The sequence below is a fragment of the Lithobates pipiens genome, unplaced genomic scaffold, assembly GCF_037356315.1.
Source record: "Lithobates pipiens isolate NorthernLeopardFrog02 unplaced genomic scaffold, aLitPip1_a1.2 Scaffold_8, whole genome shotgun sequence".
Lineage (NCBI taxonomy): Eukaryota > Metazoa > Chordata > Amphibia > Anura > Ranidae > Lithobates > Lithobates pipiens.
The window spans coordinates 117,223,549-117,241,095 of NW_027507903.1; the positions used below are offsets into that span (position 1 = coordinate 117,223,549).

General features: G+C 40.8%; 1 protein-coding gene across 4 annotated transcripts in view; it reads left to right on the forward strand.

Moving 5' to 3' along the window:
- MYO9A (myosin IXA) overlaps positions 1–17,547 on the forward strand; it is a 194,617-nt gene that overhangs the window by 132,705 nt on the left and 44,365 nt on the right. For all 4 annotated transcript variants that reach the window (XM_077473402.1, XM_077473405.1, XM_077473404.1 and 1 more), the window contains 6 exons: positions 14,464–14,539; positions 15,198–15,347; positions 15,532–15,571; positions 16,223–16,345; positions 16,450–16,530; positions 17,137–17,247. In XM_077473402.1, coding sequence (XP_077329528.1) covers positions 14,464–14,539; positions 15,198–15,347; positions 15,532–15,571; positions 16,223–16,345; positions 16,450–16,530; positions 17,137–17,247 — 581 coding nt within the window. The remainder of the gene's footprint in view (positions 1–14,463; positions 14,540–15,197; positions 15,348–15,531; positions 15,572–16,222; positions 16,346–16,449; positions 16,531–17,136; positions 17,248–17,547) is intronic.

The following is a 17,547-nucleotide window of genomic DNA, read 5'->3' on the forward strand; positions in this document are numbered from 1 at the left end:
AGGTGACCAAAGATCCTCTTTAAGTAGTTTAGCAAAAGATATTGGCCAGAGCTGACACCACCCATTTTACAACAATCTATTGTTTGTTGTCAGCCCACAACAGAATCTAAGAGCAGATTGCATGTCTGGAATATGAACAGGTATTTTTTTTTTTTTTTGCTGGACCTTTAAAAAGGTACAACATGGTGATATGGGCATGTATTGTATTACAGAAATTTAAAAAATTTTCCCTTGTGTTGACATACACTTTACGAGAAGGTTATATTTTAGGACCTTCTCCTAGCATGTTAATTTTTTTTGTAATTAAATGTTGCAGTTTACAGGGGGTGTTTTATGTGGCGCTAACTAGATTAATACTAAAAAGTGTTTTTTCTAAATTAATAAATTAATAAAAAAAAATATATAAAAAATTTATAAATATATGTGAATTCATCCAGTGCAAAAAATATGAAAAAGTAGCCAAACTACTACCGGCAATAAAAGTGCATAAAATATCAATATGACATGAATGATAAAGTGCATCAACAATAACGAAATACAAATAATCTCAGTTACAAAATGCATGCAGCAGTGCAAATAGTGCAAAATCACCTAACATATTACTGCCATAATTCTAAAAAATATTGAATAACCAGTGCTTAAAAAATGAAGTGTAACAAAAATAATAATATAATAAAAAAAAAATATATATATAATCAATCGCAAAATCCATGCAATAGTGAAAAATCACATTACAGCACTCAAAAAATATTTTTTAAAATATATATATGTAAACATTAAATATCCAGTGCAAAGTGAAACAAGTGTGTAAACAGTCCACTCCAAAATTGTGCAATCCGTTTAGCAATTGATGGTATTCATGCAATGTGAGCAATCAGTATGGTGTTCCCTCTTCCTTTGCCTTTCAGGGCTTTACATGCACCCCTTGTTTCCCCCAGCCTCTCACCTCCAATAAAGGTCCCTACGGACTGGATCACGCTTGAGGGGTGGTTAGTAAGTAATCTTCCACCATTAGCAATATAGCCTCCAAAAACTCCAGCTAATTCCTCCAATATCCGTAATTCAGGCAATATATAAAAGAGTAAGGGGGGCTCCAATGAGTAGTAACGCACAAAACTATTTTCAATAAAAAAAGCCACACTTACATTACAGTAAAACAATTCAGGAATGTAAACAGCGGTGCTTCCGGTCTCGGCCGTGACTGGAAGTAGCAAGCGACACCTCAACTCCTCCCTCACGCGTTGCGTCACTACCACGTGACTTTCTCAAAGTCACGTGGTTGTAACGCAACGTGTCAGAGAGGAGTTGAGGTGTCGCTTGCTACTTCCGGTCGCGGCCGAGACCGGAAGATCCGCTGTGTACATTCCTGAATCGTTTTACTGTAATGTAAGTGTGGATTTTTTTATTGAAAATAGTATTGTGCATTACTACTCATTTGAGCCCCCCTTACTCTTTTATATATTGCCTGAATTACGGATATTGGAGAAATTAGCTGGAGTTTTTGGAGGCTATATTGCTAATGGTGGAAGTAGTTTGGCTACTTTTTCATATTTTTTGCACTGGATGAATTCACATATATTTATTTATTTTTTATATATATTTTTTATTAATTTAGAAAAACCACTTTTTAGTATTAATCTAGTTGGCGCCACATAAAACACCCCCTGTATTTTTATTTTGAGTGGAGAGAACACTTTTATATGTGAGCAGCTTTCTATATTTCATACTCCTTTTTCCTAGCGAAGGTGTTGCGCAACAGGACTTTCCCATTTTTACACAAATGTTGCAGTTTAGTGTGTTTTTTACAGGTTGTGAAACCCCTTTACTATTTAGCTTTATTACCTTTAGCCACAACAGGTCCCTAGCAAAACTAAATAAGTTTTTGCTATACGGTATTTATATAGCACATACAATTTGTGCAGATAAGGGGAGACAATATAGTTACAATACAATTTAATACACAAGGGCCCTGTTCTTGAGAGCTTACAGTCTGAAGGGAATAATAGCAAGTGTTACAAAACGCATTAACTGTAAAGGGTCGATGGAGAATGTAAAAATTCAGTCTTTAGGTGGGGGCAGGATAGGCTTCTCTTCAGAGATATGTTTTCAGGGATCACTTAACCACTTCCGGACCGCCCACCGTCATTATACGTCAGTACTTTGAAGGAGAATATCGTTCTTATGGCAGCAGCTAGCTGCCATAACCCCGGTATCCTCTTCTTCAGTGACCGGTCCGGTTTAAGATAAAAGTGGACTCTGCGGTGGATTCGCCATTAGATCACTTTTATTGGCGACGGGAGAGAGCCCAACGTCAAAACGTCACTTCTGCCCATAGCTCTTATAGAGCCATTTGTTTTTTTATTTTTTTATTGCATTTTAGTGTGAATATGAGATCTAAAGTATTTTTGACTCCAGATCTCATTTAAGAGGACCCGTCATGATTTTTTTCTATTACAAGGGATGTTTACATTCCTAGTAATAGGAATAAAAGTGACACCATTTTTTTGTTTTTTAAAAACAGTGCAAAAATAAAAGGTACAATAAATAAGAATTAAAATTTTTTATTTTTTTTAAACGCGCCCGTCCCGACGAGCTTGAGTGCAGAAGCGATACGGTGTGACAAAGTATTGCAACGACTGCCATTTTATTCTCTAGGGTGTTAGAAAAAAAATGTATAACGTTTGGGGTTCTAAGTAATTTTCTAGCAAAAAAAAAACTGTTTTTAACTTGTAAACAAAAATCTCGGAAAGAGGCTCGGTCCTTAAGTTGTTAAAGACAGAGTAAGAGATAGCCAGAGATTTCCCTAGAATAAGAGAGGCTCTGGAGAAGTCCAGGGGTGGGGGGCGAGCACAGGAGAATATGATAAGGAGGCTAGAGAATAAGTTGTGGGTGATTTTTAGGAGGGCAGGTTCTGTGAAATGTTATGGGCGAATGGCAGGTTATAAGGGGTTGAAAGGGTTGTTAAGAGAGGTGATGGCTCAGACAGTTGTAGACTAGGTTCTTTAGGAAAATATATATAAACTGTGTTTGTGGATTGCGCCCCCTATTACTTTTATGTACAACACAAAACTTTTATATCCTATAGTGCATGTGATATAATTAGATCTCCAAAAATTATTAGTTTTTACCAATCATTCCAGTGCCTCACAAAATATATTTATATGGGTGTGATCCTCCTGGCCGAGGACCACTCCAAGTGCTCAACCAAATCCCAAATCAAAAATTGAAAATAAATAAAATTATAAAAAACAATATAAAAAACAACAAAACATTTGCCACAATAGTCCTTAAATGCAATGGTCCTTATTTATGTACCAGGACCGCCCCACTGTCATGTGGGTGTGTACATAAAAGTAATAGAGGGCGCAATCCACAAACACAGTTTTTATATATTTTCCCCATCCAGGTGAGGGGGCACTTGGGATTGCAGTACACCAATATACAAAAAAGAGGTAGATATTTTTGAGCCCCGGTATTTAGATTTGTTTTGTAGGTTCTTTAAGAATTTGGAGGTAAACTGGAGCAAAGAGATGGGTCTTGAGTAGGGATGAGCTCAGGCGTGTTTGCATGGTCTACGCGCAGAGCCCGCCAGGAAGTCGGCGCTGCGCTTATCACAGGCAGTGAGACATTGCCCGATCTCTGCAGCCTTGCATCGGAGCAATGTCTCACTGCCTGTGACTGCGCCGACTTTCTGGCGGGCTCAGCGCATGGACCATGCAAACATGCCTCAGCTCATCCCTAGTCTTGAGTTGTTCAAACTGAGAGGGTGACTGGAAGTAGTTTTGACTGAATGTGGTTCAGGGAAGAGGTGGTTAGGTAGGCATAATACAAACATATAGCAACATCATCTGTGGAAACAGAGTCAAAAGAGTTAATTATTGTATGTAATGGTAGACATGGTATGTCAAATTGCATCAGTCTTGTTTTTTAAAAGTTTGTCAATCTTCTGGGCAATGAATAAACCAGTGGGTGGAGGCAGTGGGGAACAAAATGGAGAGTTAATACAGACCTTTCTCCCATTTCACTAAAAATCACATCAGCATGCAGTTGTGCATTCTGATGTGAAATATTTTTCATTCATTAAACAAACATTTTTTGCTTTTACTTACAATTACTGTGCATTCAGGACCGTCCTATTGGGAGCAGCAGCTCTGTCCATGCAGCTGCTGCATTCTAATTTACATGGACCGGATGCACAGAATACCTGTGCGTTTCCATTCGGGTACACATGGGCCTTGTGCGAGTGTAGGCTGTAGTATGCCCATCTACATGAGGCCTTACATAGGGGCACGTGCACCAGTTTTTTGATGGTTGTGATAGTTTATATGTAGAATGATAACGAGGGGATGAGTACTCTAATAAGGAGAAGGGAGTAAATGTGATATAATCTATGGGGTGCAGAAGAGGGCTGAACGAAAGAACTTGAGCCTGCTGCTCCGGTCCATTCAAATGTGCGCATGCACAGTGCACTTTCACCTTCTCTAGCTGATCTTTGTGGAGAGGTTACCCAACAGCTGCATGTGTAATTGGAAGACATGCACTGTTTAAAACAGGAGGAACCTTGGTGTGCACAATTCACAACATTTGGAATCGCATAGGGGGATTTTGGGAAAATTCTACTGAAGGTGAACTTGCCCTTTAAATTGTGTTTTATATCCTAATGTGATTGTAGTATCAGGAAAATCTGCAAACTGCTCATTTTTGGTTTACCTAATAATTTCCATACACATCTTCCTAATGTGCTGCAAATTGCTCAATGTAGGATTCACGCATTTGTAACTAACAAACTGGTAATATGTTCAGCAGATGAAACAAATCTGTATGGATGTATTTAGGAAGAAATTAAATAGTGGGATTTGCTTATTTACCTTGCATGTGAATCAGTTTGCTTATTACTAATAATAAATATGTTCCGACGCATTAATCAAGTATGCGTTAACCAGCACAAAACTCAGGCGTTGTGCTGTAAATGGGCTCTAAATGGTAAACATGATAGACAATGCGGCAAAAAAGTTTTTTGAAATATCCATGTTTATGGCCGTAATTTTGGAGTCACTAAGATTCTTTATTGTGCTGTAGTACACAAGTGTAGCCAGGGGCTCCAGGTAAAAATTATGCAGGGTTATTGACTCTTCATGTGTACTTCAAATATTTAATCTCATCCACCCAGTCCCTCTGGGATTGAGAACATGGTAGATAGCCGGATATGCTATTTGAACCCGAGAAGGTTATTCTTTACAGTGGCTATAGATCCCAGGAAGGATGGAAAGGTTGGGTTGTAGGGAATGCTGGATTGTAGAAGCTGTGAGGTGATTATATGCATCAAAAATCAAGAACCAGCAATAAAAAAAAAAAAAAAAAGATGGAGGACCAGGACATGGGTAGCCAAGGACATGTCCACCAAATGTGTAGCATCGCTCCTGAGAAGGTAGCACATCTCCAACATTTATAAGGTATTCAGGGGAAGAACCTATGACAAAACCTGCTTGGTCCAGATATATTGATGAAGAGATGTAAGGTTTGAGGCAGTTTGCTTTGATCTTGGTGTAAATTTTAGGTCCGGGTTTTTTAGGGAAATAGGTTTATATGCGAGTTACCAAAACTATTGACTGGATATATTCGAAATGTTGGCTTCTTGCAATTGTGTAGGGAAGAGACAATTTTCAGAGTAAGAATTAGAACTAAAGGCTCTAAGGACTATAGAGGCCTGTAGCCAATAGCTTTTGTCTCGTAATTTATTCTGAGCAGGCGTGGCACTTTGTGCGGCGAAATTTAAACAATCAGATTTTGTTGTCGGAAAATATTAGCTCCAGATCTCAAACTTTGTGTGTCGGAAATTCCGACAGAAAAAGTCTGATGGAGCCCACACATGATTGGAATTTCCGACAACACAATCCAACGTTTTCTGTCGGAAAGTCCAACCGCGTGTGCCAACAGTTTGCACAGCACTTTACAAGGTTAGGGAAAACAGTACAGTTACAATACGATTAGATACAGGAGGAATCAGAGGGCCCTGCTCGTTAGAGCTTACACATATAATACTTCCCTACTTTTTATATAAGTTTCATTTACATAAATAAAGATTTAGGGGTTTATTCATTTGCATAACTCTTCATTCGAAAACAAATTTAAACTTGTTCTGTACACATGGGGTACAATCAAATATTCTCAGGCTATTTTGTTCACAGATCACATGTTGAAAAAGGAAAATACAGCATTATGTCCACTAGATGGAGCTGAGGAGTGTACACATTTCCGCAACACCATATAGGGGCCAAAATGCAGTATTTTCCAGGTTTCCCCCCATTCTGTTTGAATGAAAAAATACAACCTGGAGAGAAAATAGCCTAATAACATTTGATTTACCAATATTTACACAGATTGAAATTGCATACAGTTTCACAGAACATACAGCTCTGCAAATATTTTAAAAACACACCCCTTAAAGGGTATGTAAATGCAGAAGGGGCACAGACGGCAAAAAATGGGGTGCCTTTCCTACACTACCCAGAATTTATAAAAATTAAAAAAAAGTTTTGGCTTTACGTACTGTTTAAGTTTGTTATTCTGGGTGCACACTCTCGCTACAGCAACCAGTCCATAATTATAGTGGTTTCTGAATGGTATATGGTTTCTCATTAAAAGGAAACCAATGCTGCTGTGACTTTTAAAGTTGCAGTCTCTGGGATGTAGGACAAGTATGCAACTTTACTGTAGTAAATTCTGTAAAAAGTCTGCACTCCCATCAGAATGTTTTCTAACAGTGTAGGTATAATTATCCACAGAAGTATATGGGAAACCAAACTGTTGGAGCTGCATTAGGATTACATGTATGATAAATCCAAGTGTAAAAAGGACATCACTGAGCCTCTGACCTGTTTATCCTTATGATGCTTAGTCATAGTTTTTTCCCCTTGTGAGCAGTTGGTTCCTGGATATATCTTAAAGCGGAACTTTACTCATAACTTCTTTAGCAAGGAACATGCATCCCACATGAATAATTACGCTACCAAAATGAGTGAGTGCTGTAAATTGCCTCCAGCATCGCTCCGGTTTCTTCTCGCTGGAGGCATTTTTCTGAAGTCCAGAGCCGCTGAACAGTAAATTATAAAGCATAACTAAACCCATTGATTTACCGGTTCAAACCCAACCGTCAAACCATTAAATGGCCGGCCGATGTAATAACTGATCACATGTGCAACATTGTGGCAGTTGCAAATCAAACAGAAGCAGCTTCCTTGGCTGTAAAGGATAGAAGGGTTTTATTCCACTTTAAGGCTGTCAGCAGATCGCCACTACAAACTCGGCAGTGCCTAGAAATAGAGAGCAACTGAGCATGTGCAGAGCAGGGTGAGACAACAGTGTATTACTGTATTTTAACCAATATAGACGCTTATTTTTAATGTTTTCTCATAGCTATACCTGCAAAAGGAGCCAGACTGAATTGATCTATCAGGACTTAGGCCCAGTTCACATATATACGAATCGGATTCATTTGTAACCGCATCTGATTTGCATAGCATCCGCACCAGACTGGCTTTCAATGAAACCAATTCACACATGTCCAGGACGGCCACAGTCCGTTTTTATTTAAAAGGGTCTAGTGCATTTTTTAGGTCTGGTTTAGGTGCGAATTCAAGTAAAAAAATCGTACCTGAACTGGTGAACGAATCCACGCCGCACTCCAGACTGCAAACCGCAGCTGAACATGTGTCAACCTAGCCTAAATTTTCTGACTAAAGTTGCACTTTAAAGTGGAAGCAAACCAACCAATTTAGCGGTTTCACAAAATGGTTACATTCAAGACATTTATTGAATGATAACTAACACAAGTAGTTGTGTGCTTATGTCCGCTCTCAAATGAACTATTAAACCATCATTTGGCTAGTGTCATAACTGATCACATGTGCAGAACCATGGCAGTTGCAGATCAGAGGCTAAGCTGGCTGCTTTTTTGCCTGTAAAGGATAGGAGGGTTTAGTTCTGCTTTACTCCATACTACACGCATCTAGAGAGGTCAGTGAGGGCTTGTTTTAAACCTCTTTTGTTGCTTTTTTGATGTATTTCCGGATGCATTCCAGATGCTTTTTTTTTTTTCACTGTACTGCGGTCTGGTGCATTTTATTGTGTTCCAGTACAGTCCAGTGCAGGAAAAATGCAGCAATGAACAACCAGGCACACCCCCAGCAGATATAGACAGGTTGAGAATAGTGTTCTACTTTTTTTATTTTTTTTCTGAAACTGGAACGCCCTGGAATTGATTGCACTGGTATGAACTATGCCATTGGAAACCGTATAACCTACTTTCCTTGCGTTTTTTATGTAAAAAAAAACTGCATGTAGTGTGAACTGGCCTTAACAGGCACTGACACGATGGACCCATTCACACCAGAAACTGCGCATTTAGTGCATGTTTTTGCATGCATAGTGACCTGCACTTGCGGTCACTTTCCCGTCTTCTTTGGGCTTTTATGTGCACTGCACCGCAGTGCATTTTTATGCACTTGTGGATTTTGGATTGTCTATGCAGTTGGAGTCTAGTCAAACATGCATCTGATGTGAATGGGCCCTAATAGTAATTGACACTTTGACACCAACTCTCACTACACTAGATCAACTTCTGAATTAGATTAGATCTATATTTTTTTAACCGACAGATTTTTTTTTCAGGCATGTCCTCTAGGAAGGAGAAAAAGATAGTGTGTCTTCTCATCTTCACTCTCTAGATTGAATGATCACTGTGATAGCCAATCAAAGGCTATCACGGTGATCGTGTGACCAGGATCCATTTCCCCAGGTACCACTCAGTAGTAGCTGAGCTGGGGCTGTCACAGATAGCCTGGTGTCAATGCTGGGAGCACGCAATCAAGGACACTCCTAGCAAGAACACATATATGCGGCGCCCAGATTTAAAGCCCATCTCTTGGACGCTGCATATATGTGTTACCCAATCATACAGGGGTTAAACTGATTGGGCTTTCTGACATTGTGACTTTACTTTAGGACTACCAGTTTTCAGATATAGGCATCGGCAAATTTAGACAAATTAAATAATATATCTGTATTGTGTCTAAACTTGTTACAAATCTATAATGTTTTAAGAAACATTATTGTGTTGTCTATTTTTTACACTTTAAAGGCCCGTACACCTGATCCGAAAATCATATGAAAAATACCGCTTTCAAATCGATCGTAGGATAATCGGATCGTTAGTACAGAGCTTTTAAGAGCCGCTCACGACAGCTCATTCATAGTTACATAGTTAGTAAGGTTGAATAAAGACACCGGTCCATCCAGTTCAGCCTGAGTGAGCGTCTACAATTGTCCCTATCCCTGTACATTGCACACACACATCGGTCCCTGCCCTCAACAAGCCCACACTCCAAGGTCCCTATTCATATACTAGGGCCAGTTTTGGACAGAAGCCAATTAACCTACCTGCATGTCTTTGGAGTGTGGGAGGGAACCGGAGTATCTGGAGGAAACCCACGCAGGCACAGGGAGAACATGCAAACTCCAGGCAGGTAGTGTCGTGGTTGAGATTCGAACCAGTAACCCCTTTTACCGATAGGCGAGAGTGAAACCCACTACACCACTGTGCCACCCTTAATTCGATATTATCCGATCAGACAAGCTCGGAAATTTTTCTCGTACAATACCAGATTGCATGACTTTCGTTTAATCAGTACAGTTCTCATTGGAAATGCAATAGGAATACACTACAACACATGACATCGCTTCTGATTTTTAAAAAAATTTTATTTAGTCATACGAGAATTTTCGTAACTTTAGTAAACTTTTTATGTTTGATATGAGACTAACATGCAAATAAAATGGACGATTTGTCATCTGATTTTTGGGTCGTGTGTACGGGGCTTAAAGTGTTACTAAACCAACAACAGCACCTGTAAAATCTGTTTGTATATGCAGAATAGCATGCTTGTTATACTCACTGTGGAACTTAAGGGGTTAATCCCCTGTATTGTGTAAAAAAGCTTTTTGATCCTATGTGCACAGATCCTCCCCCTCCTGCAGGGTTACCCTGGGCAAGGCCAGATAAGACACAGTCTGAATCGTCCCCCTGCACATTCTCAGTTTGGTCTCTATTGCTGGAGAGAACATTTCCTTGTTGAGCTAGCCAGGTCACATGATATTGACATCACACATTTGGGGCGTGTATACAGATCCTAAATGACAGCCCCGTCGCTCCCTGCTCCTCCATGCCCAGTAACTAAAAAAGAACACAGTGGGTGGGATATCACATCTTGATTGATGGATGATCCTCCTCCCATAAAAGCATGAGGACACAGGCTGTAGTGGAAATCTCCTCCTACCTGAACACTCAGCACTCGGGCAGACCCTGCAGTTTATTATGTGACCATGATATAAAGATCAGCCAAAAAGGTATATAGTGGCAGTATTTAAATGTAAAAAAAAGATTTATAAGCTGTGGTCTTCCGGGGGGGGGTTGAGACTATTTTTTTATTTATTACTGGGTTTAGTAGCACTTTAGGATGCATTCACAGTATTGATATGATGTCACAGTTCAATCGTTGCACCTTAACTACTTTGCCCCCTTAACCACTTCAATACCGGGCACTTAAACACCTTTCTGCCCAGACCAATTTTGAGCTTTCAGCGCTGTCGCACTTTAAATGACAATTGCACGGTCATGCTACACTGTACCCAAATTAAATTTTTATCATTTTTTTCCCACAAATAGAGCTTTCTTTTGGTGGTATTTGATCACCTCTACGGTTTTTATTTTTTGCGCTACAAATAAAAAAATACCGAAAATTTTGAAAAAAAAAGTTTTTTTTTGTTTCAGTTTCAAAACTTTGTAAATAAGTACGTTTTCTCCTTCACTGATGGGCACTGATGGGGCTACACTGATGGGCACTGATAAGGCGGCACTGATGGGCACCAATGAAGTGGCACTGATGAGGTGGCATTGATGGACACTGATATGTGGCACTGATATGTGGCACTGATAGGTGGCACTGATGGGCACTGATAGGCGGCACTGATAGGCGGCACTGATGGGCGGCACTGATGGGCACTGATAGGTGGCACAAATTGGCACTGATTGCTGGCACAGATGGGCATGGATAGGCAGCACAGATGGGCATGGATAGGCAGCACAGATGGGCATGGATAGGCGGCACAGATGGGCATGGGTGGGCACTGATAGGTGGCACGGATGGGCACTGATAGGTGGCACAGGTGGGCACTGATAGGTGGCACAGGTGGGCACTGATAGGCGGCACAGGTGGGCACTCATAGGCGGCATTGTATTATGTTATACTGTACTAATGGATGCCAATCAGTGCCAAACAATGCATGCCAATCAGTGATGCCCATTGTGGGCACTGATTGGCATCCATTGTGGCACTGACTGGCATCCCTGGTGGTCTAGGGAGGATTACCTTTTGCTGGGCATCCCTGGTGGTCTGGTGGCATCCCTGGTGGTCCAGTGTGGGCATCCTCGGGGGGGGGCTGTGCTGATAATCGATCAGCACAGACCCCCCCCCTGTCAGAGGAGCAGCCGATCGGCTCTCCTCTACTCGCGTCTGACAGACGCGAGTGAGGAAAAGCCGATCACCGGCTCTTCCTATTTACACTGTGATCAGCCGTGATTGGACACGGCTGATCACGTGGTAAAGAGTCTCCGTCGGAGACTCTTTACCGAGATCGTAGTTGCCGGGTGTCAGACTGACACACCGCAACAACGATCGCCGCAATGCGCGCCCCCGGGGGCGCGCAGCGGCTCATAATTCTGATCACGTCATATGACGTCCGATCAGGATTATGCAACCACTTTGCCACCGTCAATTGCCTATAGGGCGGGCGGCAAGTGGTTAATGACCAGGCCATTTTTTGCAATACGTCACTGTATCACTTTAACTGAGAAATAGCATGGTTGTTCAACGCTGTATTGAAACAAAATTGTCGTCCTTTTTTCCCCACAAATAGAGCTTTCTTTTGGTGGTATTTGATCACCTCTGAGGTTTTTATTTTTTGCGCTATAAACAATAATTGTAAAAAAAGAAAAAATATTTTTTACTTTTTGCTATAATACATATCCAAAAAAAGTATTAAACACATTTATTCATTAGTTTAGGTCAGGGGTGTCCAACCAGTGGCCCGGGGGCCACATGTGGCCCGCGACCTCCTTCTGTGGGATGGCGGACCAGACCATCTGTGTATTTAACAAAGTCGGCAAAGCAAGCAGCTGTCGAGCAGAGCTATATAAGCTGATGCTTCCTGTATAGCGCCGTTTCCTGCCACAGGCAAAGTGATACCAAATGCACTCTGCCTGGAACAGCAACAGCAGGCGATACCTGAATGGAAGACTGTTATTAAAGGTCAGTTTTTACTAAAATTGCAGTGTATGTATGGGCATAACTGCGCAGTGGTTACTGGGCTGCTTTCAAACTGATCCACAGGTGCAGTGAACCTTAAGGTTACCTGCATTGATCCATAGACTTCTGTTATTACCTGCGGGTTTGGTGTGCTTTCAGAAAGTGTATTGCACCTGCAGGATATAATAAAAGTCTATGGCAAAGTGTAGCTAACTCGAGGGAAAGACACAGGTGCACTGCTCTGCATTAGTGTGAAAGGCCCCTTTCACACAATTGGTCTGACCCAATCGGACCCTCCATTCACCTCTATGAAACGGCAGGTGTAAACAGATTTGTGTCCATTTACACCCGCCTACCTCCAATCTGATTCGCTAAAAAAATAAATAAAAAAAACCTTCTGTCTGGGTGGATTGGATCAGAGGACCCATAGAGTAGAGTGAGCTGTGTCCGTGCCCGCTCTGCATGGACCTGTCATCTGCCTGCTCTGCTCATTGTGGCCCGTGACCGGGTTACCAAGTTGCTTAAGTGGCCCTCGCTCTTCAAAAGGTTGGGCACCCCTGGTTTAGGTCGACATATATTTTTAAATATTTTGGGTTAGAAAAACCGCAATTGGCATCTTTAATTGGTTTGTGCAAAAGTTATCGCATCTGCAAACTATGGGATAGATTAAGGGACTTTTTTTCTTTTTTTTTTTTTTTTTTTACTGCGACATTGCTGCGGACAAATCTGAAATCTGACCCCAAATGACACTTTTTGGGGACCAGTGACATTACATTGATCAGTGCTATAAAACTGTAAAAGTGAAACTGGCAGGGAAGGGGTTAACACTAGGGGGCGATCAAGGGATTAGGTGTGTTCTAACTTTAGGGGGGTTAGGCTCACTGGCACATGACAGAGATCACTGTTCCCGATCACTGGGAACAGAAGATCTCTGACATGTCCCCTGTAAGAACGGGGATCCCGCTTGTTTACACTGGCAGATCTCTGTTCTTCCTCTGTACTTGGCGATCGTGGGTCTCCAGCGAGCATAGAGTCTGTCTGACCCGCTGGCACACTCCCGCTGCGAGAGCGGGCCATCTGCAACTGCGACTTCATGAGCCACCTTACAGGTGCGTCGATTGGCGCAGAGCTGCCAACGTGCTGCAGTATATGTGCGTGAGCTGGTCGTTGGTTAAAGCAGAACTAAACCATCAATTTAACATTTTCCCAAAACCGTTGCATTCAGGGCATGCCATGAATGAAAACTTTCAGAGTGGTCAGCTTATGTTGGCTCGCAACCGAACTATAAAGTCATCAATTGGCAGGTATCAGCTGATCACATGTGCAGCACCAAGCAGATCAAGAGGAGATTAAGATATCGGCTTCCTTGGCTGTAAATGATTGGAGGGTTTAGGTTGGTTTTAAACACATACAAAAATGCTTCATGCAGTAGTTTGGAAGCACATTATTTAAATATATCACCGCAAAAGCACAGTTATAAATAGCCTGACTGCTGGAACCTGGACAGGATGCTTTTTTAGGAAAAATAAAGACTTAGTACTTGACAAGTACTCGGATTGTGATTGATTCTTACTTGGTTCAGCGCTTATAACAAAACTCACTTTTGCATGTTGTACTTTTCTTGTGTATTTGCTATGCCTCCCACTCATTTTTCTGCATGTGCCCTTTTGGGAAAGCATGTGTACATCTTCACAGACCTGCCAGTAACTGTCGTGCTGTTTCACTGAGGAATTATGCTTGCTGCCCATGTCATGCCTCTAGTAATGTCCTTGTGTTTTAAACCTTATTTTGAGCTGTGCACAGAAAGTGTGGACTTGCAAGTGATGGTCTCTTGGGCATGTGTTTTTAACAGTGAACCATACACACAGAGTAGAAATATAGAGACCACTAATGTAATTTTGGTACTGATGCACACCGATGTAGAGATCTACACATTTTTATTTGGGACACATCTATTTCACGCATCACTACATGCATCACTACATGTAAAATATTAGAATACACAGATATCAAAGGTCAGGTACACAGACCATATGTTGGAGGACTTTGATTCCTCCTAGAAAACTTGATTTTTTTATCTAAACACACAATTCCCTTTCAGATATTCCCCGCCGGACCCCTCGGTCTCCACTTTCTGACCTACAGGGAGTAAACACCATACAAGAAAGAAGTCCCCGGTAAGTATCCTTGTTGTTTGCCTACCTGTTTTGATTTTTGTTTACAGACCTCAATAGCTAAAGCTCAAATAATTATAAGGTCAATGGTTCATCATAGTGTAAGAGCGTGGTTATTGGGTTACTTCATATAATAAAGTGAGGGCAGAAGTATCTAAATTCTACTTAGCTTACACATACCAAAACCCTTGTTTTGGTTGGAATTGGGACTGGCTTTCTGCATTTGCTATCTCCCTCATTTGCAGCATCTCAAAAACTATAGGTGCATGTGAAAAAAAAATAAACTGCAATGGAGGTTTGAGCATTTTTTGTAAGCATATGAACTACAATAAAATGATTGATTCTGTAGGATTACAGTTATTTTTGGTAGAGAATAATTACTTGCATGAAAAATCTAACACAAACCGTATGTGGGCTATAGACAGGAAGATTTCTGTGAGATCTGCCTTTATTTATGTGCCATGTATAATTTTATCTGACTTGTAAAATGTTGATTGGAGTTTTATGGCGAATGATTCCATCCTTTTTCCTTGTGTGATGGAGTAATATCTGATAAGCAGCAGCAGATGTTTTCCAACAAACTGCAATTTTTCGATGTCTTAGATTCATATATTCTCCTAATTCTCACTTCCATTTTTTACAATGTGCTTTTGTTTTCAAGTGAGCTGAACTGGACTTCACGTAGACTGAGCCTGCTGTCATCCTCTGGTTCCTACCTCGAAGGTGGCGGAATCTTTATTAGCTCCCCCAGCTCCAACCTGAATAACAGCAGTGACAGCAAACTACTGGAGAGGGCTCACGGCATTCTAATGTAAGACAACATTTCTAGACATACAGGACGCAATTCTAGCTATTTCAGGAAATATTCTTGTAGATCTTGTGTGTGGGAGACATTTGAAATATGCAGATATATTATATCAATGGCTATGGCAAGTAAAGGTTATGGAGTACAGTATGTGCTTATTATGGATGATGATTTTTATTTATTTTTTTAGGAGGAACAAGAACACAAAATCCAAGCCGGCTCTTCCTAAGGTGAGACTCTAATTTTTTTTTGTAAAGATGGAAAATTCATATAAATGAGAATTCCTGTAAATTCCTGTTTATTTTACCTGCACAGTATTGTATAATTGAAGTGAATCTTCACTCTGTTTAACTACATGCCATCCGGGCCAATTCTGTCACTTCGCTCCTATGTGTAAAAATCTACTTTTTTTTTTTTTTTGCTCGAAAATTACACTAGTACTCAACAATACACAGGTACTTGCAGCCCTCGGGCACTCGCAGCCCTCGGGCACTCGCAGCCCTCGGGCACTCGCAGCCCTCGGGCACTCGCAGCCCTCGGGCACTCACAGCCCTCTGGCACTCGCAATACTCTGCACTATCTACACACACAGGTACTCACAATATACAAGTACTCCCAACACTCCCAGGGTACTAGCATACACTGTCAGGTTTTGTAGTTTATGTCTCTGTGTCACTTATTTTTTTGAGGGCTGTTGCTTCAGAAGAGCAGAGAAAATTCTTTGCATAGAAAGGATTGCAAAACACTTTAGTCAAGATTGCGATAACGATTCTTGACGATTAATTGTGCAGCTCTAGAGCTACTGCTGATCTCTAGTTTTTGGTGATTTTTTTTTTTGCATAGACAATTGAAAAGTTTTTGACTTTTTCATTAAACCCTAGCACTTGTTGGATGTGAAGTCTCTAAAGCATCTCTCTAACCTTACACTACATGATCGTATCACCAAGTCCCTGCTGCATCTTCACAAGAAGAAAAAGCCACCAAGCATCAGTGCACAATTTCAGGTGCGGCTCCATGTTTCTTTGGTTGTCTTCCCTCTGATTTCATCTCACAGATTACCCCATGCCAGTGTGTATTTTGAAATCCCCTTTCTTTTCCATTGTTTTAGGCATCTTTAAACAAGCTGATGGAAACTTTGGGTCAGGCAGAGCCCTATTTTGTGAAATGCATCCGCTCCAATGCAGAAAAGGTAATTAACTTAAAATTGCGTTTTTGAAGTGCACAATAATTTGCAGCAATAAGGAATCAACTGAAGTATACTTTGTAAATAGAATTTCTGGAGGTAGCCTGCTTTATGAATGAATGAATGAAATACTTGTATAGCGCACAATGCGAACTGAATCGCCTCTAGGCGCTATTCTCAGTCTAGCCTTGAGCTAGTCCACCCTGCAAATATAGTTATCTGTGTAATGATCGTTCAGTCATAACAATCCTTGGCCCTAATCAATAAAGATTTGTTATTCTTAAAGCCCATCTTTGAACACAGCAAAAATATTGTTTGTAGTATGACCTCCTGCACTTCAAGGACTAAATACTAAATAAAGTTTCTTATATGTACAATTAGATTCTCAATCTGGCATTGGTTTCACATTCTCACAGTGGTATGTGTGTTTTTTCGAGTGTCTAATGGTATTTTTAATGAACGTGGCTGAACAAAAATACACACGCACACACATTTGTCTGCATACAATCTTGATTACTTTAACAAAGCAAATTAATAGTAACTGATAAAGGATATTTGTGTACATTACTGCTGGAGTGTATTTTATCTTTTCTTTTTTGCTTAATTCTACAGGTGCCTTTGCGTTTCAATGATTCATTGGTGCTAAGGCAACTTCGTTACACAGGAATGTTGGAAACAGTCCGAATTCGCCAATCTGGGTACAGCTGCAAGTATCCCTTTCAGGTTAGAATGCAGTCTTATTATGTACACAAGCTCTGTTGCATACACAAAATATGGTCAAGAATTTTGTACCACCTAACCATCAAACCAGTGTGAGTTTGTTGGACATCATATTCGAAAACTGTGAGCATTAATATGGAGTTGCTCCCCCTATTTAGCAGCCACAAGAGCCTCCACATTTCTGGGAAGGTTTTCTGCAAGACTTGGGAGGTTGTCCATGGAAGCTTGTGCCCATTTATACAAAAAAAGTATTTGTGAAGTCAGGGGGTGTTGGATGAGAAGACCTGGTTCACAGTCTGCATT